General features: G+C 42.5%; 1 protein-coding gene across 2 annotated transcripts in view; it reads right to left on the reverse strand.

The window, feature by feature from the left end:
* fam102bb (family with sequence similarity 102 member Bb) overlaps positions 1-25331 on the reverse strand; it is a 41669-nt gene that overhangs the window by 9765 nt on the left and 6573 nt on the right. For both annotated transcript variants that reach the window (XM_036581247.1, XM_036581246.1), the window contains exons 2-6: positions 17393-17513; positions 17264-17293; positions 12089-12205; positions 11841-11887; positions 5563-5666 (exon numbers count right to left, since the gene is read on the reverse strand). In XM_036581247.1, coding sequence (XP_036437140.1) covers positions 5563-5666; positions 11841-11887; positions 12089-12205; positions 17264-17293; positions 17393-17513 — 419 coding nt within the window. The remainder of the gene's footprint in view (positions 1-5562; positions 5667-11840; positions 11888-12088; positions 12206-17263; positions 17294-17392; positions 17514-25331) is intronic.

Below are 25331 nucleotides of genomic sequence, written 5' to 3' on the forward strand. Positions count from 1 at the left end.
ACCAAGGCTGTCATCCCACAAGGCAGAGTGCAAACACGTTTCCCACTAAACTGCATTGTTACTCGGTTAATTAAAATGTTTTCGGATAAACTAGAAAGCTAACAGGCCGCAAAGAGCTCCACAGCATAGTTAGTGTCAGGAAATAAGTGACTGAAATGAACGCTGTGGGTTGAAACGCAGCGTTTATTTCAGATACCGGTCAAGAAAAGGACAGTGACCTCGTCTACTTTTGTATTTTCACGTCCGTACTAGGGGTGCAACGATTATTCGACTTAGTCGACTGAAATCGACGACCAAATTAGTTGGTGACGTCATTACACCTCTTTCTCGCGCTCACTAGGAATGTTTTGACATTACCACTTATTGGAGAGTTCACAAAAGTGCAATGTCAGCCTCAAGAACAAAATACTCCAATGTGTGGGAGCATTTCACACTAAAATCAGAAAAAAGGTTGTAGTTGTGCTATTTGTAAACCGAATTAGCTGGCTATGGGAGCATACTCTCCATGATGGAGCGTCTGAAGAGGAAACTCGTCGGTTCACTGAATGAAGAAGATTCATCTCGGTAAGATACGCCGCGTCCCAAACCGCATACTAGCACACTAAATAGTGTGTAAAAATAACACACATACCATTAGAAGTGCACTCATTAGTGTAGTACGTGAAGTGCAGAAGTGTGTGGTTTGGGACGAGGCAATAGTTGAATTAATGTTAAAAGCCGTATTTCGTGTTATGTGCTGAGCTGTAACATTTTCTATTACGACATTCACGTTTTCGAAAATATTGCATTTTCGAAAATATTGCATTGTTGTCTTAGCATCAAGGCCACTTTTCTTTTTTCCGCTAACATTGGTGAGGTAGTTCTACACGAACACATAGGGCAGCTGGACGAAGGGTTACCGTTGAAATGAAATGTTTACACGAAGTTGTTCATTTATCTGTTCATAGAGAACAAGTTTGCCACAAACGTTCGCCACTTTCCCATCTGCTCCATCAGAGCGCATCTCCTCTGCAGCGGGGAGTATCTGCTCTCAGAGGAGAGCAAGCCTCTCCCAAGAGTACGGAGACGCTGACTTTCCTCCGTTTCTGTGAAGACTGTGATTGTACAGGGAGATTCGCTCGAAAGAGGCCCCGAATGTTCTGTAATAACTCTCTCTACGACAGAGCAATCCGAACGAAACCACGTGCAATGAACTTCTCTGTGTATGGAGCTTCGAACAAGCTGGGATGCCCCCGTGTCGGAGCGATGAGGTAGGCGCCGGACAGCCGTCGCCATGTTTAACCTCTCTATGTTCAGGAACATGGAGCACCACGTCAAAATGTGTCTGGCAGAAAACGGAGATCACTTACAGCATCGCATGTCGTGTAATCGATTACACATACGTGAAGGTATGTAGCGTATTTTTTTAGTTCAAATTGCTTCATCCGAACAGGAGTTACAACAGAATATTCAGGGCCTCTTTCAAATGAATCTCTCTGTAGAATTTAGTTGCAACAGAGTGTAGATAGACAGCAGAATGTACAAAGCACAGACTGCACTGTTTAAAATTTAAACTTAGTTTAATTTTTTATTCACTTGATTAAAGGAAAACTGATTCAGTTTTGTAATATTTTATTGTTGCTACTTTGCACAGTGAATTCTTGAATGTTATTCATCTTCACAGTTAGTTAGCAAAGGCATAAAACAACCTGAAGCTAAATTTAAAAGCTAATAGCTATGTGAGAGTTGTTTGGTAATGTAGTTATTCATAATCTGAATTAATCGATTATTCGTTTCCGTAACCGATAGATTATTCGACTGTCAAATTAGTCGATTGTTGCAGCCCTAGTCCGTAATGAGAGAACATGACTTGCTACCATTACAGCATGTTTCAACCCCAGTCATGTCAAAACTACTGTTATACTGAACACTTTTGGTAGCTGATATATCATTCGTTGATGAAAGGTGAATGTAATTATCTTTATCACCCGATTTCTTCTATTTTTGCTAATTTGTCACATTTAAATGTTTCAGATCATACAACAAATTTTGATGCAACACGAGTAAACATAAAATGCAGCTTTTAAATGACCACTTCATTTATCATAGATAAAAAGTTATTCAAAACCTGCATCACGCATGTGAAAAAGCAACTCTCCCCCTAATTAAAAACCTAATTAAACCTATTGTGCCAAACGTTTGCGATAAGTTGCGTTAAGTTTTGCGATGCTGTGGAGCGATTCTGGCCCAATCTTCTCTGCAGAACTGATTAAATTTGGCTACACTGGAGGGTTTTCAAGCAAGAACTGCCCATTTAAGGTCTTGCTAAGCATCTCAATGGGATACAAGTCAGGACTTTGACTCGGCCTCTCCGAAACCTTAATTTTGTTTCTTTGAGGTGGACTTGCTTGTGTGCTTCAGATCATTGTCCTGCGCCCAATTGCGCTTGAGCTTTAGGTCAGGAACTGACAGGGGGACATTCTACTTCAGGATTTCACGGTTCTATCAATTAAGACTTTTATAACTATCAATTAAGTCGTCCAGGTCCTGAAAAAGCCAAGCAGCCCCAGACCATCACACTACCACCACCATGTTTCACTGTTGGTATGATGTTCTGGTGGAATGCAGTGTTATCTTTATGCAAGATGTCATGGGACCAATGTCTTCCAAAAAGTTTCAACTTTGACTCATCAGTCCACAGAATATTATCCCAAAAGTCTTGGGGGTCATCTAGACATAGCCTTCGTATTCTTATTGTGGAATCATTTACATTGACCTTAACTGAGGAAAGTGAGGCCTGCAGCTCTTTAGTTGTTCGTCTGGGTTCATTTGTGACCTCCTGGATGAGTCGTCAGTGCGCTCTTGGTGAAGTTATGGTAGGCCAGCCACTCCTGGGAAGGGTCACCACTATTCCAAGTTTTCTCCATTTGTAGATAACGGCTCTCACTGTGGTCTGGAGTCCCAGAGCCTTAGCAATGGTTTTGTAGCTCTTTCCAGATGGTAGATTTCAATGACTTTGTTTCGCATCTGTATTTGAATCTTCTTAGAACGTGGCATCATGTGCTGCTTTTTGAGACCTTCTAGCTGCTTCACATTGCCAGACAGGTTCTATTTAAGTGATGTTCAGATTCAACAGGTCTGACAGTAATCATGTCCGGGTGGGGCAGTAAAATTGAACCCAATAGTCAATTGAATTCGGTTAACTGGTTGATTTAGTAGCTAAGGGGACAGTTACTTTTCACATAGGACCAGGTAGGGCTGAACAGCATTTTTCCTTCAATAAATAAAATCATCATTTAAAAACAGCATTTTGAGTTTACTTGGGTTATCTCTGTTTAATATTCAAAGTAGTCTGAAAATCTGAAACATTCATGTGTGACAAATATGCAAAAATAGAAGAAATACTTCTTCACAACACTTTATTCTGACAAAAACGGCTCAAAAGAAAAGATCCTCTGACGGAATGGTGATACAATATTTAGACGGAAGGACAGAAAACAGACAGAGAGTGATTAATATAGGGCGCCTTTGTTTCATACAGCACCCTAACTTTGCAGAACCAGCTTCCATAACTACCACGGCCCACCATGAGTATCGATACCAGTGCTCAGCATGTGCGCCAAACATGCACGTTTCCAAAACGCCTAGTTCCTCTGAACAAATGGCTGCACTGAATAATTCATCAAACGCCCCAAGACCAAAAGCTGAGTGCAGTTCACAGCGGCCTGCTGGGCCCAGTACGCCCAAACTGGTTTTACTGACATGGCCAACAGGCTTAACCTGGTTGTGGACTGTGAATGACTCTAAATAATGTCAGCAAAGAAAAGGCTCAAGTGTTGCTTCAGTAGTCACGATCCTATCCCAGAGCCGGTAGCTGAAGTGGCGGAACAGACAAACAGCAGTCTGGCTCACGTGTGGCCTCGCAAGGTCTCTATGGGAGCTGAATAATAGATGAAAGAGCGCTGTTCTCAGAAGCCTCCGGAAAGGAAAAGTCACAGATCAGAGAGAGAGAGAGAGACAGAAGGGGAGGGACAAAAAGAGAGAGGGACGGAGAGAGACAGAGTGGGGGGAAAAAAGACTTATTTATGCCCTTTTATTAGAGCATGCCAGGCATCGAAAAACAAACATGATAACATGATGTCTTTTTTTCTTCAAGCAGGTTGGTTTGGGCACAGGATTAATCCAATATTCCCTGCTGATAGCATTTGATTAGGAGGCAGGTTGGTAAGTCACGATGATCAAAGCAAGCAAGTAATCAACAGCAGTGCAGTCACCGCCCCCCTCCCTCGCTCACCCCGATGAAGCTGCGCTCAGACAGCAGATATCTTAGCAGAAGCGTTTGAGGAAAAGCTGGTCTGTTTTTTCTGGATTTCATCAATGTGGTACGACCATAGATATCCATTCCTAGATGCCGCGTGGCCTGTTGTTCTCTATCTGAGGCGATACGTCTGAGCATCCGCCATGTTGGAGAGGTCAAGATCTGCTTGTAAACAAATTCACTTGTATTGAGAGACGATGAGTCTCAGGATTAAATCAGCCTCAACTTCCTTATTACTCAACCGATTTTCACCAAATTTGTTTTGTTATAATCCTCAGACACAGATTAATCTGGGCTGCACGGATCTGCTCTCGGTAGCTTTTATTACTTTAATAACTGATCGTTATAATTAGCCGTCCGGACCAGCAGGAAAGTATTCAGTCTGCACCTGACGTTAAAAACTGGGTTTAGCGCGAGAAACACAATCAGACACATCAGCAAATCCATCAATGTGTGAATCACTTCTAATCTTAATACACATAAAAATAAAATAAACCCCCCAAAACACAGTAAGAAGGACGAAGCTGAATGGCTTCCTATTCGCCAGCTTCTTGGTCGAGTTTTCCCATTCCACCTTAAATGGTGCAGTAGTCACTTTCTGGTGCCTGAAGCTGCAAAAAGCTGGCTGATGCACCATTTAAGGTGGAATGGGAAAATTCGAACAAGAAGCTGGCTGATGCACCATTTAAGGTGGCATGGGAAAATTCAAATAAGAAGCTGGCAAATAAGAATCTGACTTCAGCTTCGTGTAAGAAGGTGCTGACGTTAATCTATTATGAATATCTACACAGATTAATGAATGCTGTAACTACAAGCTTTAACCATCATTGTAAATAAATAACTACTACATAAAGTTAAGACCCCCTGAATAGACTATTAAATGAAATAAGCTTCATATAAAACCAGAGGAAAAACAATCACATCAACAGGTTCTCTGTGCTTCACCAACCACACGGCCATATCTACACAAACACCACACAAACAATACGCATCACACAGACATGAGCGTGGATCGCTGCGTTCCCTCTGTTATATAATCCTATCCCACTTTCTGAGTCAATATTCTTGAAATGGTATAATTTTGGACAGTGTCTTTCTGAAACTGCCACTCTGTGATGGGACTGAATGCTGCCCAGCAGTGATGTTGACCTCCCCAAAATGGCGGCGCCGTTGATGTGCCTGGCTGGACCCAACGCGGCATCTGTGTATGTATATCTATGAGTATGACCATTTAACTTTGTACCAAAAGTCATAGGTGGATGTACCTGAGAGGCCCAGGAAGGGTTTCTGTGAGTCTCCTCCTCGCCGCTCCTCCAGCAGACCCTCCGAATCGCCTTGGATCCCAATCACTGTGGCCGTGGACGGAGGTCTGTTGGGCGATAACATAGTAACAGGTTATAAATCCCATACACATGCACACATATGTACACACACACACACAGGTTTGTTTTTAGAGAATTTGAGGATGTCAAGTATTACGTATGTACTGTATGTGTTACATAGAGTACTGTGCAAAAGTCAGAGACCCTTCATTAATTTAACTTCCAGTCAAAACGGTCTTTAAGTGACGTATTAAGAAAACGTATTGTCCAATTTTAAAGCTGCACTGTGTAAGATATTTTAGTTAAAACTGAAAGAGGTAGCAGAGAAGTTACTGAGTCAGGAGAAAAAAAAAGACACTGCTAAAATATGGAGTCTGTGTGCTGCTGTGAGCGGCTCTGTAAAGCCTGATATTGTAAATTAAAAGCCAGGGGTGTCGGGTCGGATTTCATGGGGGTTTTTCAGACCATGTCATATGTCTTTACGTGTTAACCTCCCAAGAACAAGCTCAAAAGTCATAATTATTATACTGAAGAAGATATGATGACAACGGTACATAATTCACCTACATCCCCAGAAGACACCTCCTTCACCAAGTTTAGACTGAGCTCTTTCGTGGCGCTCGCAATCAGCCCGGGGAAGCACAACCAATGTCACAAAATGTTCTTCTGCACGTGGCTTACAATTATACTTTTGTGGTCAGTCCACTGTTCTGAGAACACCAGCAGCTTCTTTGTTTGATTTGCAATTTTTTTTTGTTTTTCAGTATTATCTGCTTGACATCTTGACATCTTTCAGACCCAGAGTTAGGGCCGAATAATTTTGGGTCAGAAAAAAATTGCAATTAGACATTAAATAATAAACAATATTGATTTAAACTTTATTATTTTACGATGGCATTTTAGAGCCACTGTTAAAAAATAAAAATAATAGACTTTGACAATAAAGTCGTATTTTCCAGAATAAAATTGTAGTATTTAGAGAAAAAAGTTATATTTCAAGTTGTAGAATTACAACCTTAAAGTGGGATGTTACCAGGAAAAGTTGCAACAATATATGGCCAAAGGGTTTGCAAAAGGAAGGTAGCAACTTCCTTGTGTAAAATGAGGGAGTTTGAGCAGGAAACTGTGTTTATCTAGAATAAAGAGCCAGATGGACTCAGAGGAAACTGTCTGTCTGTTTTGTTGAAGGAGAATCGCAGGCAGGGTCGTCTACACGGCTATCGGGGGCTCCATCTCCCCCCATTCAAAGAGGGCATGAAGTTTCACAGACAGTGAGAATGATGATCAAAATGATTGATCCCGAAGGAGTGGAAGTCCAGCGTGTTCGGTGTCTTCGCCGCAGCCACTACAGCAACCGAGGGCCCAAAGCAATATGGAAGCCCCCCTTCAATTAGCCCACTTTATCCACCTTATTTACAAAATATTGTGACTTTATTATCAAAATCTTCTGACTGTATTCTAAAAAATATGACTTTATTCTCAAAATATTACAATTTTTTCTCAAAATATTACTATTTGATTGTGAAAAATACAAAATTATTCTGGAAATGTTACAACTTTATTCTCAAAATTTATTATTATTATTATTTTTTGTTAACAGTGGCCCTAGAACATCGCCACATTATTTTCTGTAAATTCAGCTATAGGCCTTTTTTTCCTTAAGAAGACCCTCACATCCATTTTTTGGTCTTGAGGCTTGAATGTTGAATACAGTTTGCCAGACTGAGACAGTTCATGACCTCTGTGCTTTTAGGTAAGATATCCCCACCTAAAAATTGCACAGTATTGGAAAATCCTGTTCTTTCACTTCTTTTTTTTTACTTTGCCCCTCTTTATACAAGTGGATTATCTTATATCTAATCTGCTCTGAAAAAGAATAACTTTTTGTTTTGACTGGAAATTAAATAAATGAAAGATTATGTCTGACTTTTCTCTGACTCTGCACAGTACTGTATATGTAAGTACCTAAGCCCAACCCTAAACCTGATCATAACCTCATCATAATCCCACATCACATCATAATGTTTTGGTTCTCTCAGTTTTATAAGGTGAAACTTCTGTAAAAATGTACAAAGTCTGAGAATTTGTCCTAAAAATGAACAAAAGACTGCAGATTAAACGTATCAGGAAACCAGCTGGAGTGCTTCCAAATGCAAACAAGTCCACTCGTTTCCAAATTATCAATGTTTTACCTAAAAATCTAATTCTTCTGTGGAGCCGCAACAGGGCAGTAAAAGAGCAGGATGCGGGTCTGGAGCCATGTTGCCGACCCCTGGTCTACTGACAATTTCAAATAAAGACTGTTTCATTTAAAATAAATGACTGCACACAGAGTACTGAGCAAACACACAGAGAAACTGAGCAGCGCAGCTAACACTGTGCACTGAAGCTAAACCAGGCGGTGATGTACAAGGTAGGACAATACGGTCTCTTTGCAGCCTATTTTACGAAGACACTTTAAAAAAATAACGTTTATACCTCGCTATTCTGTTCAGTCAGAGCATAACTGGCATATACAGACTTTGGTAGCAAATGTCAACTTTTTCGCCTCCGTTTTGTTAGCCTACTTGTCTCCATCTGTACCGGGGAGAGAGTTGTGACTGTGATTATGTGTCTTTAGAAACAGTCTAAAATCACACAGTGTATTGCTTTCGGGAATCTGCCAAGGCAAATGTTTAGAGTGACCACTGACTTTGTGTCCGACTACCACGGAGTCAGTAACTCTTCTCTGAGTGAGCAGTTCACTTCCAGCTTTAGTCATTCGTTCATTAGCCAGACATGTACATTCAGCTTACGTCACATGGTATCAGCGGGTATCAGAATGTTGGTATTGGTACAAGTATGAGTAAATAAGCAAAGTATCGGCCCAATACCCGATACCAGTATTGGTACTGATGCATCGCTACACTAATGTGTGTAATTTGTTGCAAAAAACCAATCACTTTGTGATGCAAGAGTCATTATTCATCCAATTCTTGGCACATTTGAACTGCATATTTTGTAACTTGAAGGATGAGGTCTTTCACTGAGAGCAGCTGTGTCCTTAGAATAGTGTAGAACGTAAGGACTATTCACAGAATGAACACGACTCCCAAATAACCCTATTAAGACTGGAGAGCGAGATGAACAGTGAGACTAAAGAAATGGGTAAGGGTTGGGGGGGGCATGAAGAGTGAATGAGAGAAGGCAACAGAAATAACGAGCTTAAAATTTTGTCTCAGCCTGAACATTATTGACAGCAGTGTCGACAGATCACTCGCAGTAATACTGATCGACTACAGTCCTCGCCAACGATCTCTCCCCCCCACACACATATGTCGCATTCACACAGCAGAAAAGCTCAGCTTGGGTGTCGTTTTTTTTAACCCAGCAGATCCACAAACCTCTGGTGGAAAGCAAAATCTTAAAAAAGCAGTCTGAATCAAGACTGAGGAGATATCGCTCCCTGGAAATGAAAAATAAAATCGGATTTGGCTGCCTGTCTGAAAGTAGCCTTAGACCTGAATACTAAGCATTCACTCTCTGCTTCAACCCACGCGAGTACTGTAACAGGTTTTTGCATTCAGGCGCAGTCACAGCATGTGTGTGTGTGTGTGTGGGAGGTGTGCAAGCTTCCTCACAGATCCAGAGTATGTAAATCTGGCTGCAGAGCTTCATTTCCCCAGAGTTCTCATTCACACTACTCTCCAACACAGACAGCCAAAGCTCAGAATATCCCTTTTTTCAGTGGCAATAGGTAAACACATCACTACCTCCTCAACCACTGCTGCAGATGTTGAACACATACCGGAGCTGTGCTGTAGCGTAGGCTGCTACCTAGCGAGGAAGGCAGTTAGGCAGTAAAGCTGACCATGGTTACGAAGAAAATACATTCAACGCTGTGATGAGAACTTCAACTATTTGCCCTTGACATCTATTTCTATAGTGCTCTCCTATAAGACTGGTTAATTAGCCTTTATCTGCCATAGTATGCTTTTAGATGTTGTAGTAAGAGAGCAGTTAGCTACAATGAGGTTTGTAGGATAGTCGCTGGTTGTCATCCTTACTATAACAATTTCTCTGGGACATAATATTTACTAGATGCGCCCCCAAATGGTAACTAGTACTCTTAACCTCTTATTGACCAGGGTATATTTTGGTTTGTCCATCTGAATTTACATGATCAAATCGTAAGGTAAATTATTCAGTAACTGCATGAAATGAATGTAATTTTTTTAAAATTATTTATTTATTTTTTAAAGCTCCACTCAAATTAACAGAACGTGTTTTATGATCACACATATTGCTATATGCTTACAATTTACTGCTGAAAGCCAAAAATCTTAGACGCTCTTTGTATTATTTTATAAAAATAATTTTTACAGAGCAGATCACTGAAGAGACGCCATCTGTTTATAGTTTATAGCCCAGATTTGTGGAAAAATGGGTCGACTTTCAGTAGAAAAAAAAATTGTGAGTTCAGCTTCTTTTATTATAAGGGTTTAAAATGACATCACCCATCTATTTGACTGGAAAGAAGACAGTTATAGCTCTCATACGACCCCCACCTTTAGAATGTAGCTTATAAAATATGAAAGTTATGAAGAATATGACAAAGTGCGTTTTGGAACCACCGGTGGTCTCAAGTCTGCAGAAAAACGAGTAGTGCGTGATTTTCTGTCTAAATCTAAAATATAACAATGGTTTTCCCGAGACCCGAAGTCGCTTAGTCCGAAGAATGATGGCGTCTAAGGATGTCCTAAAATATACCCTGTAGCCCCACCTAGTGTTAATTAACATATCGCTGCTGTTGGAACAAAACCTCGTATCTCCATTTTTGTGATTTTTCAGTGTTTGACATGATTTTAAAATGCCTGTTGTGTTTTACATTGTGTTTAAATTTCATGATGAATGGACCAAAATGACTAGGAAAAAATTCTGGTTCCATTGACTTACATTAAAAGTAAAGTAGGTTTTTTTCTTCTCCTGTAAAGTTACCATTTTGGAGATACAAGGTTTTGTTCCGACAGCAGCGATATATTTCGCATGTTCGTTAACTTGAAAACGAAAAAGCAAAGTGGGAAATGAAAAGTAAATCACCAGCAGGTGGCGCTTGTGTTTGTTTCCATTTGCCTTTTTATTATGGCACTTAAAACGAAAACTGAACCGCAACATGTAATTTTGCTGTTGATTTATCCATTTTACATTTTCATTTTCATTTCGTCAGATATGCAGCCTATTGCGTTTTGATCTTCATGAAGAAAAAGCAAAGCCAAAGTGAAGCTTGGATTTTCTTTTTTCTGTTAGCTTTTCCATTTTAGATACGGCCTTTAAATACCAGAGTAATGACTAAAATGAAATAAAACAGCTGTTTTATATTTGTTTTTTAATTTTTGTCACAAATGACTTGTGCTTATGTGAAACATTAAACAGCAAATGTAGCTACTTCATTTCATTTTCAATTCTGGCAAGATATTTGTGCAGATGTTTGGAAAAAGAAATGGCAAAAAGAGGTTTGCATTTATATTTTAGCGTTTTATTGTTTTCATTTCTTTTTTGGCCTGATTTGCCTCCCATACTAGTCGAGTTTCAAACCAGACGGAATATATCGAACAAGTTTGATATTTTCAACTCGACTCTGGGCGTAATCTGGTAGGGTATTCTTCTTACAGCCAATAAAAACTGAGAGCATGAAATAGATACAGCAAGTAAATGTGGGGCAGACATTCAAGTGTAGTGGAGCTTTTTATTCAGCTTAGTTTATGGTGGGAATACAGTCAAGTGCCTTTACATGTAAACCCTAAAACTACTACACTGATCATGTCTCCCATCAAGCTTCATCAAGTGTTTTTTCCCTGTTTTAAGTTTCCATATAAGGGATAATGGCATCTAAATCAACAGCAGCAGCAAATATCATGTTTCTTTTGCTATATGTGACTCCTAGTAACAGGCGGGTGTGTGTGATTGTGAGTGATCCCCAATATTTCAGTCACAATAAAAATAAATAAATAAAAATCACTCAGAGAGTGGGGGGATACCACGTCTGTTCATAATCTGTTAAAACTAAAAGCCGAGAAGTGTATCCAAGGCTCCATCTGTAGAGAAGTTTACAGAATCTTACAATAATAGCATAAGACGGTGCATTGGACCTCTCAGAGGACCTGAACCCAAATGCTAAATCTGGGACAACACATTGCACAAAGAGCATCGAAAGACATCAGAAACAGTTTCACAGCACTCACGTTTTGAAACACGGGTCTCCAGACATAAGATGGGTGCTGATGATCACCTGAAGCAAAAGATAAAAAGGGAAAACGACTTTGACACAAGAAACGTTCGGTCGATTTTTAAAAATATCCATGACATCGGACTCCAGGAAACGCAAGAACAAATCAATGTGTTTCCCAAATTAAAACTAAGGTCGGTTAAATAAAGAAACTAGGACTTGGAAACAGTTTTAATGGGAGAAAATGTAGGCTGTGGTTCGTACCTTGAGGATCGAATTGTCCTGCCTGGTGTTCTTGGTGTCGTAGCCCTCCAGCAGACACCGCCGCGTGGTGCTCCCCGAACCTGCAAACTCAGCCAGGTTCAGATCAGCAAAGCCCAGCTGAGCCAAGAAGAGCAAGAGCGCTGATTTTAATTAATACTTTAATAATGTAAAAACTCTCAGCCTGACATGCACCACCAGCCTATTGATGACGTCAGTGCTGCTCTGCCACGACGGTGTTTTTGTCGATTTTGTGGGAAAAACAGCGAACCACGAATTGCTGGGCAACAAGAGCTACACAGAACATACACCGGTCAGGGATAATATTATGACCACCTCCTTGTTTCTACGCTCATTGTCCATTTTATCAGCTCCACTTACTATATAGGTGCACTTTGTAGTTCTACAGTTACAGACTGTAGTCCATCTGTTTCTCTGATACTTTGTTAGCCCCCTTTTACCCTGTTCTTCAGTGGTCAGGACCCCCATGGACCCTCACAGAGCAGGTACTATTTGGGTGGTGGATCATTCTCAGCACTGCAGTAACACTGACGTGGTGGTGGTGTGTTACTGTGTGTTGTGCTGGTACGAGTGGATCAGACACAGCAGCGCTGCTGGAGTTTTTAAACACTGTGTCCACTCACTGTCCACTCTATTAGACACTCCTACCTCGTCAGTCCACCTTGTAGATGTAAAGTCAGAGACGATAGCTCATCTGCTGCTGCACAGTTTGTGTTGGTCATCCTCTAGTCCTTCATCAGTGGTCACAGGTCGCTGCCCACAGGACGCTGTTGGCTGGATATTTTTGGTTGGTGGACTATTCTCAGTCCAGCAGAGACACTGAGGTGTTTAAAAACTCCAGCAGCACTGCTGTGTCTGATCCACTCAGACCAGCGCAACACACACTAACACACCACCACCACGGCAGTGTTACTGCAGTGCTGAGAATGATCCACCACCCAAATAGTACCTGCTCTGTGAGGGTCCATGGGGGTCCTGACCACTGAAGAACAGGGTAAAAGGGGGCTAACAAAGTATGCAGAAGACGATTAGACGGTTATCAAAAACTGTAATATTGATTAAAATAGAACTTATTAAGGATTCTAGGAGGCTGTGACAACTTACAGTCAACGTAGTACCGATTACTTTTGCTGTCTCGTCAACTTTGTGACAATGTAGAAAAGCACCACGCAGACGACGCCGTGGGCACCAAAACAGTACATTGTCACAATGTAACTGTGTTTGCAGAGCCGTTAGGAATAAAACCTGATGGTTTTGCTTCCTAATGGGAGTTGGCTTGATGGGTGCCGTTAGAGGCCATTAGGAAACGATAAAATGTATCTTGAATCAGTCCCAAAACACCTGATTAAACGATCAGAATCTTTTACACTGTGAAATCAACCCATCAGGAAAACACAGAACACCATTAGCCACTACAGAAAACCACCAGGAACCAACAGACACTTTTAATGGGTTCTATGACTTTTTTCAACTGGGAGGTACATTAAATGTAAAAATGGACTAAGGGATGATGTTGCTAAGCAGCCAGAAGTTACCGTGCCGTTGGGCTGCTTGTACTCTCTGTGGCAGAGAGTGCGTGTGCACGTGACGTCACTGGGGCTGAGAGTGCATCTGTCTGAGAGTGCATGTCTGCAGCCAGACTCTATTGCATGTTGTGCATTTTCAGTCCTAAATTAATTACGGATACATGCGCACTCAGATTATCTGTTCTTAATCTGTACATAATGTGCTATTTTTTAGGTCAGTGGCATTAAACATAAAATAAATCTCTGCAAAAACTGATCTGACTCTGATTTTTCCAATACACTGCTATGTTACCTGTCTGAAGCAGAAGGCCGAGGCATTTCATTCACTGACACAGGATACAGCTGATCATATCAGGTTAATCTGAGACTCTATTTTCCATTTTTGCATGCTGTCCAAGTTATTTATTGATCTCACATTTAAAGAGTAACTACACCCCCTATTTTCAGCTCAAAAAATGCTCAAAAATGGGAAGGGCACTTTGGGAGGGGCGCTGCAGTGATCTACGGGTTTGGAGGTGGGGCTGGGAGGGAAACCGGGTGGGCTGGGAGGGAAACCGGGGGGGCTGGGAGGGAAACCAGGTGGGCTGGGAGGGAGACCGGGTGGGCTGGGCTGCTGTGTTTTATAGCTAACGTTAACTACCAGAAAATATGGAGAGTGACAAAATCAAATAGCACTTTTGACTAAAAGCTCTTAACAAGGATGACCATTTTTCTTCACCACCATCCTCATCTCCAACGGGGAAAGGTGCTTCTGATTAGGCAGGGTGTCTTTAGTCTCATTAGTCTACCAATACAAGCCACTGACTTAAGCCGCCGAAGAGTTAGCATCAGAAAAAGATGAGCGGTGAGTGAGGGAGGCGTCTGAATGGTACAACAGTCCCTAAAACCGTGATAGATGGCTTCTAATTATCTGTTTAGTCAAGTCAAGTCAAAGTTTATTTATATAGCGCTTTTTACGACAGGTGTTGTCACAAAGCAGCTTTACAGAAAAATCCAGGTCCGAGCCCCCATGAGCGTCGCCGATGGCGACAGTGGCAAGGAAAAACTCCCTAAGAGCAAAAGGAAGAAACCTTGAGGGGAACCAAGACTCAAAAGGGGAACCCATCCTCCTCTGGTTGTCACCGGAGAGCAAACAGTGTTAGTATAAAGTATTGGAATACAAAACAGGAAAAACGATGGTTATTTAGATAGTCTGAGTTTATGCAGCAGCAGGAGGGTCAGTTCATGCAGGTGAGGTTTGCACAGCTTTGTACAGTGTGAAGCTCCACGGTGGTCAAAACGGTGCAGATCAGCCAAACAGAGATGGAGCTCTGGTGACTCTAGCAGCTCTGGTGGCTCCCATGTGGCGACTAAGGCAAAACGTCGCTCAGGGGCTCAAATAAAGGGAGGGAGAGAGAGAGAGAGAGAGGGAGAAATTGATTAACAGGACAGGTCTGTTTATGGAGAGATATTAGTGAGTTAATAGTGCAGCAACTGATATTAGCAAAATGTTTGTGCAAACAGAAAAGTTTTAAATGTAGAGAGGGTGTCTGAATCCTGAGGTCGGGAGATGATTCCACAATTTTGGGGCTACATAAGAAAATGCTCGACCACCTGCTGTGGTTGCTGTCAGCAGGCCGTTATTTTGTGAGCGGAGCGTACGTGTGGGTTCATACATACATACATACATCATCTAAACCGCTTATCCTTCTGGGTCGCGATGGGGTGCTGGAGCCTATCCCAGCTCTCATTGGGCGGAAGGCAGGATACACCCTGGACAGGCCGCCAGTCCATCGCAGGGCAGACAGATAGACATACACAGTCACACACACACCTAGGGGCAATTCAGCATGTCCAATCAGCCTGACTGCATGTTTTTGGACTGTGGGAGGAAACCGGAGTACCCGGAGGAAACCCACGCAGACACGGGGAGAACAGGCAAACTCCACACAGAAATGACCCTGGTCGCCCGGCTGGGAATCGAACCCAGGCCATTTTTGCTGTGAGGTGACAGCGCTACCCCGTGTGGGTTCATATGACTGAATTTTTTCTTTTGTTTTACCCGATTTTCTCCCCAATTTAGTCGTCTCCAATTCCACCCGCTAGTTAGGACTCCCCCAATCACACAATACTATCAACGCTAGGAGGGTGAAGGCTAACACAGGCTTCCTCCGAGACCTGTGAAGCGCCACCGCTTCTTTTCGAACTGCCGCTCACGCAACGTCACTGGACAGCCGAACGCGCTCGGAGGAAAGCGCCAACCGCCAGATCTGTTACGTCAGCTAACAGACGCCTGCGCTGACTAGCATCGCGCTGAGTGATGGGGGGAGAAGGAGGGGCCATCCTACCCACCCAGAGAGAGCGAGGCCAATTGTGCTCTCTAGGACTCCCGGCTACGGATGGCTGTAGCATCACCAGGGATCGAACTCGCGATCTCCTGATGATAGGGCCAACGCTTAGACGGTTGCGCCATTCGGGAGCCTTCATATGACTGAATTAAGACACTGTGGGGCCATTTAATGATTTATACGTTAAGAGAAGGATCTTATACTCTACACCAAATTTAACAGGTAGCCAGTGTAATGACGACAGGACTGGGGATATTTGTTTAGCCAGATAAACATTCAGTCCTGATTTCTTGATTTCTGGTTTGCATACCGAAGTACCACGACACGTCATCCACGCCTATAACGTATCTGTTTGCACTATTTACTCTCTAATATCTCTCCATAAACAGACCTGTCCTATTAATCAATTTCTCTCTCTCTCTCTCTGTCTCTGAAATCAATCTCTCTCTCCCACCAAATGGGAGCCACCAGAGCTCCTAGAGTTACCAGAGCTCCATCTCTGTTGGCTGATCTGCACCGTTTTGACCACCATGGAGCTTCACGCTGTACAAAGCTGTGCAAACCTCACCTGCATGAACTGACCCTCCTGCTGTTGCATAAACTCAGACTATCTAATTAACCGTTGCTCCACCTGTTTTTCCCGTTTTGTATTCTAATGTTTTATTCTAAAGCTGTTTGCTGTCCGGTGTCCACCAGAGGAGGATGGGTTCCCCTTTTGAATCTTGGTTCCTCTCAAGGTTTCTTCCTCTTGCTCTTAGGGAGTGTTTTCTTTCCCACTGTCGCCACTGGCGACGCTTATGGGGGCTCAGACCCGGATTTTTCCTTAAAGCTGTTTTGTGACAACACCTGTCGTAAAAAGCGTTTTATAAATAAACTTTGACTTGACTTGACTACAGCAGAGCTGAACCACAGGGGGCTACAGAGCCAAAACTGACCACAACAATAATGATATATTTACAGTTTGGAAATATGTGTTCAAAATAAGTAAGGCTGGCATATTTTATTCTTACAGAATAAATTAAAAAAAGGTCTTAGGGCGGAGTTACTCTTTAAAACAATGACGAATGGTGGGGAGATGATCCCATGCACACAAACTCCTATCATTAAAGTATGAAGTTCTGGTGTTATCTAGTCTACCGATGTTTGTGCCATTTAACTTCTACTTGCTCTCAATCGATATTTTCCATTTCTCCATTATGGTCAAGGAAATAGAACAATCGATGCCCTGAGTTAGTTTTAGATTCATCAAACAAACACATCACCTCCCCTTTGTGAATGTTTTATTGGAGACCAAAATCATTTACCTTTGCGTAGGTTTTTCCACCTTTCAGTTCCTGTAGGAAAACAAGTCAATCAAATCATTACTAGCATCGCATTTAATATTTAACAACTACTGGATGACGCTTTAGTTGTTGTTGTGTGTGTAAAGGTACCTTTCTGACAGAAACACGACACACACAGGGATCGAGGACTCCTGTTCCAGCACTGGCGCTCATTTTGCATGGGAATGAGAACTTCTTCCTCCAACGTACACAGTTAGCCTGGACTGTTTCCCTATGAAAGAAACACATACACACTGTTATCAGCCTCAGGTACCTCTGAGGAAAAGAACACCTACCTGGCTTACGGCTCTCTTAACAGACACACGGCCCTAAGCGTCTCCTAAGGGGAAAGGCCACGCACAGTTTGCGATCCAGGCCCACGCAAGCAGAAATCAATCGTGGACGGCAGTTCTTCAGCCTGGCCCCGGGGGAGAGCCGAGAGTGACTTCTCAGTAAAGTAAATCCCAGCCAATCCAATACCGTTTGATTAGAGAAGCCTCAATGATCCCGACCAGTCGTGAGCATATTCGTTTAAGGAGACTGAGACGCTTAATTAGAGCCTGGAGAAAAGGGCCATATTGAGGACAAGGACTTAATTAATTTGTTCTCTGAAAATGTTCTGATTTGTGCTGGAGGAGTTCTGCCCCTTAAGAGGAGATAAGCTAGAAGGAAGCTACATCTGAAGATGAACACACTAATCTGAGGTTCACTGAGCTTCTACTGTGCGAAGAGAAGCAAGGGATCGAGTCAAAACAGTGGAGGTGCAACTAAATTTCAGGTTAAAGATCAGCAAAGTTAGCAGAAGTTCAGCAGCTACAGAAATACAGCCCCTTGTTAATCCTCTGAGCCCAGTTGCTTAACTTTAGCTCCTATTTCTACCTAATTTTCACGAAATTAATCATTTTTCATCATGTATTTTCCGACGTGGTCGGGGAGAATCTCTGAACTAGCTGAGAGGTTCTGCTCGATGATACGTGGGGGTAGTGTGAGGTTGAACTGATATAATTAATCAAAATTATATTATGGGTTCATGTTATTTTATTTGTACCAGAAGCTGTTTTAAAGGGGGGCAAAAGACATTATATTTTGATGAAAGATGACAGAAAAACAAGAATTTTGTCTTTTAAATGACGTCATACGAAATCGTGCTTAATACAGGGTGATTTAAAAAGATTCATCCGATTCCAAAGCGCCATATTTTTACAACCATCAGGCGTCTAGGAACCAATCACAATCCAACTGAAAAAGGGGGTCATAGAGTTTCTGACTGTCAGTGGAAGATGGCTCCCTTCAGTCTGAGAGGAGATGAGACCCCTGAGCAGAAAGCGTTCTGCGTTCTCCACTTCAATAAGGGGAATCCGTCATAACTGTGCAGTGGGATTTTCGTGGGCAGTGAAGCTCCAACAGCTCAGAGCGTTCGTCGTTGGTTCCACAACACTGGATGATCTCCGAAATCGCACTGAAAGAGCCGTGAGTGCAGCGACACCCGACATGCTCAATCCAGTATGGGATGAGTTTGACTATGGCGTTGATGTTGTCTGTACAGCTGGAGGAGGTTCATACTGAGACCTTGTATAATTACATAATAAACTTTATGCTCATTTAAACCATTTACAGTTCACTGCATTGATCTGTAATGATTTACAAAATTGAATGAAATCTAATTAATCTTTTTGAATCACCCTGCACGACCAGGGACATGAACTAAAAAGGTCATTTTGATTTCAGGCTGACTTTAACTGGTGCTAGCTAAGCCAGCTGACGTATTTCATGTGCAAGTTGGGTATCAACCTTCACGCTCTTCGGCTCACTTAGCTCTCTCCAGTGTTCGAAACACACACTTGACACACACTCGGCTCTAGATAAGTCATTTTCTTTTCTTTTCAATTCCTTTCCTTGGCTCGTACGACCACGTAAGCCATAATAGGCGCTGGCAGAACTGGCAGTTTTAAGGAACTAACCTGCCAGAATTCAGACGCTCACAACCACACTTAGTAAAATGGGTTTATTAACAAAGGGAGGATCCAAAATCAAGGTCAGCCAGTCCAAAGTCAAAAAGCCAGAACACGAAAACTGTAACCATGTCCAAAAATCTGAAACAAGGTCAAACCAGAAAGCACAACAATACTGAAAGGGCAAGGCAAGAGGCAAGGTCAAACAAACAAGTCAAAGGTCATACACGATACAGCAAACAGACAGATGGACAGCTCTGGGAACAAAGACAATACTTCACAAATAACCTAAGCTAAAGTCCGGGCTTATATACTAAACTAACAAACACAAGTAACAAGCAACAGGTGTGGGTAATCAATAGTCAGGAGAGGCAGACCGGTGTAGAGTCACGATCAGAAGTCTTGTGATCTGGTGTTGCATTCTGGGTAATGGAGTCTCGGAGGCAGTCTCGGGAACGGAGGGAACCGTGACATAACCAGCTGCTGCAGAGTCTTATCGGCACTCAGGTTTATACTTTCCTAGCTGTATGGGTTGATTACGGATTCCCTGTGTGCCGTGGGGATGCGACATGATTGACAGGCAAGAGGACACACCTCCTGTGTCCTGACTGGATAAATGCAGGGTGGTCCACTTTGTTTTTTTTCCCCATTTGCCGAGCTTGAGGCGGTCCCAGAGACAAGATTTTTACCCTTTTAATTCCTTTTTATTAAAGTTAAAACAAGTACAAGAAAAATTTGTATGGTGTGTGAAGTGGACGAGCAGGGAATAGCGCCAGGGGCTGCCCCTGCCATCTGGACATAGCACTGTAGACAAATATGTGTTTTAGCAAAAAAAAAAACAGTCTAAATCTGTTTTAAAAACAAACTCCGCTGATTCTGACCCTTATAAAGGCGAATTCTCACCCTCAGTGACGCCACTGGGCGACACAGCCAAAGCACTGCCTAATCAAGCAACTCCCATCCAGCTGAGACAGTTAGCTATTTAATAAAGAATTTAACAGGATTCGAGGCTCACGCCGTCTTTAAACTTTAATCCCATTATTCCCAGTGGTCCGACAACTCCGTTTACAGTGGATAAACCCACAGCCAGTGCTTAGCCTGAGCGATTAAGCCTCAAGCACTTTCTCACTACAGCAAAGAGCGATCCTGCCCGAACGCAGCAGAGCTCAGCACCTTCTATAACGGTTCAGATACCATGGAAACATAATAAACATACTCTTTCACAATAGAAAAAGGAACCAAGAAAATATACTTCCCATTTACCAGCTCAGTTTGAATGAGTCTAAACTGGTCCTACAATGGCAAACGACATACTCTGGTCTCTCTGTTTAAAGAGTAACTGCACCCTTATTTTCCATTAACAGCTGAAATGCACTGCACTGGAATAATAATATACACCAGCCTTACCGGTCAGGCATAACATTCTGACCACCTCCTTGTTTCTACGCTCATTGTCCATTTTATCAGCTCCACTTACTATATAGGTGCACTTTGTAGTTCTACAGTTACAGACTGTAGTCCATCTGTTTCTCTGATACTTTGTTAGCCCCCTTTTACCCTGTTCTTCAGTGGTCAGGACCCTCATGGACCCTCACAGAGCAGGTACTATTTGGGTGGTGGGTCATTCTCAGCACTGCAGTAACACTGACGTGTTAGCGTGTTGCGCTGGTCTGAGTGGATCAGACACAGCAGTGCCATCCAGCCAACAGCGTCCTGTGGGCAGCGTCCTGTGGGCAGCGTCCTGTGACCACTGATGAAGGACTAGAGGATGACCAACACAAACTGTGCAGCAGCCGATGAGCTATCGTCTCTGACTTTACATCTACAAGGTGGACTGACAAGGTAGGAGTGTCTAATAGAGTGGACAGTGAGTGGACACAGTGTTTAAAAACTCCAGCAGCACTGCTGTGTCTGATCCACTCATCGTTGGTTCCACAACACTGGATGATCTCCGAAATCATGCAAGAGCCGTGAGTCCAGTGACACCCGACATGCTCAATCCAGTATGGGATGAGTTTGACTATGGCGTTGATGTTGTCTGTACAGCTGGAGGAGGTTCAGACTGAGACCTTGTACAATTACATAATAAACTTTATGCTCATTTAAACCATTTACAGTTCACTGCATTGTTCTGTAATGATTTACAAGAGAAATAAATCACTTTGAAATCAGATGAATCTTTTTGAATCTCCCTCTATGTCTATTTAATGCTAACTAAGTTCTTTTTCTTGTCTTTAGCTCCTAATATTAGGTTTGCGACCCTTTCTCACAGCCTGCTGTAATCACACGAGAACAGCAGGCGCAGTAATATGAGCCCATCCCTGCCGAGAATGAGGATGGTTCAATTACAGATCCTGATAAACTACATGATCATGTATCGGTCGTGCAGTTAAGCCGAGAGGGCCAGGAAAGGGGTTCAGTCGAAACAAACACATTATTACTAACATAAACCAACCACTGATTCAGCTTAAGACTATCTAGATCAATTAAAGGTCATTACAATCTTATATGGTACATTATAATCTACATTATATAAGTGGTACAAGCCGCTCATGGTTCATTTTTATGGTTATGATGGAAAGCATTTCCTGGACCGATTATCCCACCCTGACGCTGGTCACAAAGTAGCCTGCTGCTAATGGCTTATTTGAGTCAGTTATTAGGGTTGACCGCAAAAGGAAAAGCACATTCTGCTTTTAATTGCTCCCATTATCTCAACAGAAAGCAACACTATTTTCTGCTTTTTACCCATCTGAGGCTCCATCATCATTCTGTTGGGTGATCAGGCTTCAGATACTCACATTCGCTCTCTAATAAAGCACTTTTCTCTGGAAAAATAGGGCTATAAAATATCATTCTGCCATTATTCTGCTGGGTTGGAAAACAAAATGGGCAAAACACATGGATAAACGTAATATTTCTAAGCGAATGGGACCCTCAAATAAAAAGAGCATCACTTCATTAACAGCTACCAGCGCTGCTCTGTAGGCGACCCTGCCAGTCTGCAGTGACAGCAGAGGAGGGTAAAGTTCAGCTCCTCACTGCTGGGCTTTAATTTAGGGCATCATATGCCTTCATAGAGCACTGCCCACCTCTAATTCTTGGGTAATATGAAGCCGAAGTCAGATATTCACCAGCTTCTCGTTCGAATTTTCCCGTTCCACCTTAAATGGAGCAGCAGTTACATTCTGGCGCTTCAGGCGTCAGAACTGCTGGACTATTTAAGGTGAAACAAGAAGTTTAGCCAGCTAAGTACTGAGACATTAGCGAGATTAGAGAGATTCGCTCGAAAGAGGCCCCGAATATTCTGTAATAACTCTCTTTAGGATGAAGCAATCTGAACGAAACAATGTGCAACGTGCTCCTCAGTATAAGGAGCTTCGAACAAGCCGGGATGCCCCGGCGTCGGAGCGATGAGGTATAACCTCCGTTTGTAACTTCTGGCTGCAAATCCCCGTATCCCTTCATGTGTCTGGCAGAAAACGGAGATCACTTCCAGCATCGCATGTCATGCAATCGATTACACGTACGTCAAGGTATGTAGCGTATTTTTTTGGTTCAGATTCATCCTAACGGGAGTTACAACAGAATATTTGGGGCCTCTTTCGAGTGAATCTCCCTGTATTAGCAATATTTTATGCTTGATATGAAGAAAACGACCATAATACATTGAAACGACATTAAACTAAGACAATACAATTGTTATCGTGATTTTTAACGGAGAAAATCCTCACATTTGTGTGTTTCTTTGGTCTCTTGTTCAGCCGTCTTTCCAGTTTTTCTGTTTTCCTCATATCACTCGGTTTGGAGCCTCTGAAAAACCTCTGTTTGGAGGGTCATGTAGCCCTAACACTTCGCTCTACCCCTCTATCTCAACAAAAATCAGGACACCCTACCCCTAGACGTGAACCCGCAAAACAGAGGGCTGAGCGGTAGGGGTAAGGGGTGAAATGGGATTGGGCCTCAGAGTATTACGGCCTTTTCAAATGAACATACCCCTCTAGCTGATGCCTGGCGTTGGGAATGATAACCTTAACCTTAAAGGGGAACTCCATCGATTTTGCAAAATTAATTAATCATTTAATGGTTTAGATGTGAACGAAATAATTCAGAGTAGTTTAGTGTGAAATGCGCCTTTCTAGAGGAATTTACAGTCAAAATTGTTCACCATTGTAGTGCTAGGAACCAGACGTCCATATGTTTATATTACAAATATCACCGTTTTATCTGCTCTCCAAAATGACCAGTGAACTTGCATGAGTCTTGTACGTTTTTGTATGTGACGCTGATGATGGTAAAATACTATCCTACCTCATAAACTGGTGAGCGGAGTAGCAAGTCGTTTGTTGTTGAAACCAGCACTTTCCGCTCGCCCTGGGTTGCTCTGCATCGGCGCTGGCGGGTTCAGCCTCTCTCTCTCCCTTTTGGCTCTCTAACCCACTGCAACTCCTTTGTGTTTTCTGGTTCAAACTGATATGGATCTACAGCATTTTTGGAAACACACCTCCTTGACGTCCTCATACTCTGCCATCTTCCAAAATAAGTAATAAAACCATAAAAATAAGCCAAAGCTGTCGCTGCCGTTATCCGTGTTGAACGGCCGTAGCTACAGGCTGGTCACAACAAAAGCAAGTTCGCTCACGTGCATTGATCTCAGTTCAGAATGCGGTTTAGAGAGGAAACACAGAACTAATCCTCGAGTAAAACTTTATACCAAAATTACATTACAAAACTTCCTATCACAAAACAACGTCTCAGGTCTCAAGCCATGTATTCATAACCATTTTGTGTAATAACCTAACAGGATGTAGCTTTTAGAGGCATTAAACGCGCCGGACTCTGAACGATTTTGTTCACATCTAAACCATCGAATGAAGTAATTTTACAAAATCGGTGGAGTTCCCCTTTGAGTATATTTCAAAGGAAAATGACATTTTGGAGCAAAGTAACACAGCAGTTTGAGTTTGATGAGTCCTTATGACCCCTCCCTCTGGTCCAGTGCACAAAGCGGGCTTCTAGTGGTGCTGAGATGTACACAGAGCTCTTTTTAAGATAATTCATGACGGTGTTTAGTGTTTAATTTACTGTCCAATTCCTTCGTCATCTGATGTACACAGCCAGCTTTAGGCTCCCACGCAGCTGCTACAGTGTCCCACTATATTAGTGCATATCATGCCGTTCCATTGGATGCAGGCCAAACACTGAAACCCACTTCAAGACACGATTATGGAGAAAAGACAAGAACCATGCACAGAGTCACTGTCAAGCAACTAGCTTGTGGTCTGATTTCCATATTAGGAATATATGCTGTTGCCATGGCGAACTCGGTGGAGCCAATGGGGGCAGTGCTGTCGCTCTCCAAGTTCCTCTCCTCTGCACTTGACTCATCGCTGGCTGACATACTTCAGCGTCTTCACCAACACGGCTCTTCTTCAAACGGCGTTTGTAATGAGCGAGGGATAGCCAACGGGGGGAGAAAGATCTGGGACACGGTGTTATCTGCAAAATCTTGAGACAGGAAGTTCAAAACAGTTTCACACACAGAAAAAATAAGACTGTTACAGTCTGCCCTCGGTATGTAGAGGGTTACGGGCTCATCGGAGCCCGAGAGGCTGAAGCGTTTGATGTGTTGTGAGAAGATGTGTCACGCTGTATTTTGACAGGCCACTTTCTCCGCCTGCCACATGAATGATTGATCGAGGCAAACCTTTCATATCTAAGAGCTGCTCTTATACAAAGCGAGCATGATAAAGGAGCACCAGTTGGCTGTGAGAGCAGCATGTTATTATAGGCTTATTACAGAGCTGTGTGTGTGTGTGTGTGTGTGTGTGTGCGTGTGTCCTCACAAAGGAAGACAGGGACAAGCATCCCCAACAAATAGTTCTCTTATGCCGTCCGCTATTATTCAGATGATGTCCGGCTGGAAGCTGGGGGCTTTTCAGCCAAAGCAACCTATTTCTGTATCTCAACCCTACTGAAAATCTGGGGCTGGATTCACAAAATGTGCTTTGTTACTTCAGAAAACAGTTAAAATAAATTTTTATACTTCAAAACACTTCTTGAAACCTCACTTAATTGGTTTCTTAACTCTTTTCTTA

Source organism: Colossoma macropomum, unplaced genomic scaffold (assembly GCF_904425465.1).
Source record: "Colossoma macropomum unplaced genomic scaffold, Colossoma_macropomum, whole genome shotgun sequence".
Lineage (NCBI taxonomy): Eukaryota > Metazoa > Chordata > Actinopteri > Characiformes > Serrasalmidae > Colossoma > Colossoma macropomum.